Below are 3,034 nucleotides of genomic sequence, written 5' to 3' on the forward strand. Positions count from 1 at the left end.
TCTCAATTTCCCTGAGGTGGCAATGTCCACATTCTTTTGCCAAATGCAAGCACCCTAATCCCTTAACGTACGTCTATGTTCAACTTGAATTGCAGTTTATATTACTTGAAATTCCCCCTCCCCCCAAGTGCAGTTCAAATGATAAAAATATGCTTTGGATCCAGTCGCTTTACCAAAATGCCCCACAAATGTACTTTGTAGGATTTAGCTAGTGCACTCTCAGAATTTTGATATGGAGCCCCAAAACATTTGAGAATTCAGCCCTTCAGCTGACTCGAAAATCCCCTTACATTAGCATTTCTGACAATCATAAAGTAGGACAGGACAAAGAGCAAACAAGTTGCAAGCAATCGAGAGCAAAAGGGTCGGTCGCCCGCAGGTCTTTCATCCGCGACCATTGTCCGACTTGTACCGCCGCCGTATAAATATTGCAACGCGTTTCCATGGCGGTAGAAAGCGAGGTGTGCCCTCAGCCGCAGCAGGTTGAACCTCAACACGTAGCTTGGAGGGGGGGGGGGGGGGGGATCTGCACAGCGGGAGCAAGAGGCTACGCAATGAATGGAAACACACGCAATGAAGGCCCACACTTCTATCCAGGCCATCTTTATTGATCCTCAAAACCTTACACAAAACCGCCCTCCCCTCTCTCCTTTCCAAATCTCTTCCGCCCGAAAACAAACAAAAGAAGCGACTATTAACAACCTCTAATAATAAATAAGAATTGGCGTGATTAAGGCGCTTCTACGTCTCCATGAGAACACAAAACAGTGAGGACATGTCGGAGTTATACAGCTTCAAACAGTACAAGCAGTTGATTTTGGAGAACAAAATGAAAATTCAAACTTTTAAAAAAAGTGGACCACGCCTCGTACGATTGAGGCTCCTTTCTGGACCTTCTGATTTAATTTGAAGAGCAAGCTGGAGGATGAGGAGGGCAAAAGAACTGAAAAACCAAAGTCAAATGGCGACCAATCACGCAGTCCCCCGGCAGGTGGAGCTTCTCCACATCCGATTAGAAATAAATACAGCTCGGAGGAAACGCGGCGACATTGTTCAGTGGCTTTCTTTTGTTTTTTTACATTCAGGTCCAGGAAGCGGGGGGGGAGGTCAAACAACCTCCCCCACCACCCTGTAGACCACGACGGCTGGCAGAGTTCCCCTCCCGCGCACCCGGCGCCGCGGCTCCTCGGCTCGGTGGGCCTAAAAAAAACAAAACGGGATGAACAGACCATCCGTGCGTTTGTCCCATTGGGCCGGGCAGGGCGGCCTGGCCCGTTGGTTGGAAGCGGGGCGCCGAGGCAGCGGCGGTCTCAGCAGCTAACTGTGCTGGGCTGCTGTTTGCTGACAAAGTCCGAGATGAAGTCAAACTCGTTCTGGCCCAGGAAGAGTTCCGGCAGCTCCTGGACCCGGTCCAGGCCGAGCTCCATCACCAGCGAGGTGAGCGCCTCCTCGTCGATCATGTCTGCGTCCATGCCGTTTAGCGCCAGCGCCGGGCCCGCCATGTGCTGCATGTTGGCCAGCTGGGCCGGGTTCATGCGGTACTGGTTGGGTGGGCCGCCCATGTGGCCGCCGCCACCCATGGGCCCGAGCGGGTGTCCGTGATACTGCGTGTTGAGTTTTTGGAGCTGCATGCTGGCCATGAGCTGCTGCGACGTCAGGCCTCCGTTCATGAACTGATTCTGCTGGGCCGTGTGCTGCTGCTGCTGCTGCTGTTGGTGTTGGACCTGCTGCTGCTGTTGGGCCTGGTGCATGTGGTGCTGCTGCTGCCCGTTGTACATCATCTGGTGGTGGTGCCCCATTTGGGCTCCGCTCATGGGCCCGCCGGGGGCCACCATGCCCTGCCGTTGGCGCATGTCCATGCCGGCCTGGGCGCCGGCGTAGTGCATCATTTGGCCACCGGGCATGGCCCGCATGGCCGCTGCCGTCTGCTGGCCGTGCTGCGGGTGGCCCGCCTGCAGGCCGTTCATGCCCATCCGGTACGCGTGAAGACCGGTGCCGGCCGAACCGTGATTGATGGGCATCATGAGGTGCTCGGCCATGCCTCCTGTGGGAACAACACATGCGGGGCTGTTAGCAAGCCCTCACCTTGCGCCATTTACTCAACGGGCTGTCTTCTTCCTCGTCACGAGCAGGACAATAAGTCATGCCTTTGAAAATGGCTTCAGTGTCCAATTCAATGCAATAGAGCGGCAGGAGACGGGGGACACGCTCACATTCGCACGCACGCACGCAAGGTTGCAACAAAGAACAATGACATCATGCAACGAGCGGCGCGTCTAAAATCGGAGCCTTCCCAATCAATCCCCCGCCGCGGAATCATCATAATTATCTTTTAAGGGGCGCTTTAGACATAAACGAGGAAACAATGGAGCGACGCGCAGAGGAGACAGCGAGCGAGGAACATGCGCGCGCACACGGCGACGAAAGACAACATTCTCCGTCTTGCAATTCAGTACAACAGCAAAATGTGCACCACGTACCGTCTTCAGCTCCGCCCCCCCGCCCAAAAAGGAAAACCAACTAAAAAGTTACTCCGCTCAAGGTTCGGTCCAGGTTCGGTGATCCGTTGCGTTGAGGAAGGAAAGGGAGGGAAAGGAGGGAAGTAGAAGGGGGCTTCGCTCAGTGCGAGAAGTCCGCGGGGCCGCACGTCATTGCCCGGTGAGGTGCACACAAAGACTGCAGCATCTGATCTTCAAGCGAGCGACTGACGATTTTCTGGGTCAACTCGGGGATTATGCACATCTAAAAAGCTCCCGAGGAAGGAAGGCGGTGATCTCCGTGTGGAGGGAGGGAGGGAGGGGGGCGGAGGCACGGAGGGGAGGGGGCGACTCCTGTCTTCCCATTGGCCCATTAGTGTAATTGTGCAGGGCCGTAAAGGAGAAAAGGGCAGTCTTGAGAGCGCTGACACTGTAAAGACATTTAAATACTCTCCTCCCCTGCTGTGTTTTCACTCAAAAAGAAATAATAAAAAAATACATCGTTTGCCTTGAGATAGATGGATAGAGAAAGAAATAGAGAGAAAGATAGATAGAGA

The 3,034-nt window shown here is 54.2% G+C and overlaps 1 protein-coding gene across 1 annotated transcript; it reads right to left on the reverse strand.

The window, feature by feature from the left end:
• Window positions 1-571: 571 nt before the first annotated feature.
• On the reverse strand, window positions 572-2,775 carry cited4b (Cbp/p300-interacting transactivator, with Glu/Asp-rich carboxy-terminal domain, 4b). Its single transcript, XM_061289296.1, has 2 exons — window positions 2,481-2,775; window positions 572-2,044 (listed from the first exon to the last, which is right to left on the reverse strand). Exon 2 carries the CDS (start codon window positions 2,037-2,039, stop codon window positions 1,311-1,313), a length of 729 nt encoding a protein of 242 aa, XP_061145280.1. The 5' UTR covers window positions 2,040-2,044; window positions 2,481-2,775; the 3' UTR covers window positions 572-1,310.
• Window positions 2,776-3,034: the final 259 nt, after the last annotated feature.

Source organism: Syngnathus typhle, linkage group LG10, assembly GCF_033458585.1.
Source record: "Syngnathus typhle isolate RoL2023-S1 ecotype Sweden linkage group LG10, RoL_Styp_1.0, whole genome shotgun sequence".
NCBI classification, from domain to species: Eukaryota; Metazoa; Chordata; class Actinopteri; order Syngnathiformes; family Syngnathidae; genus Syngnathus; species Syngnathus typhle.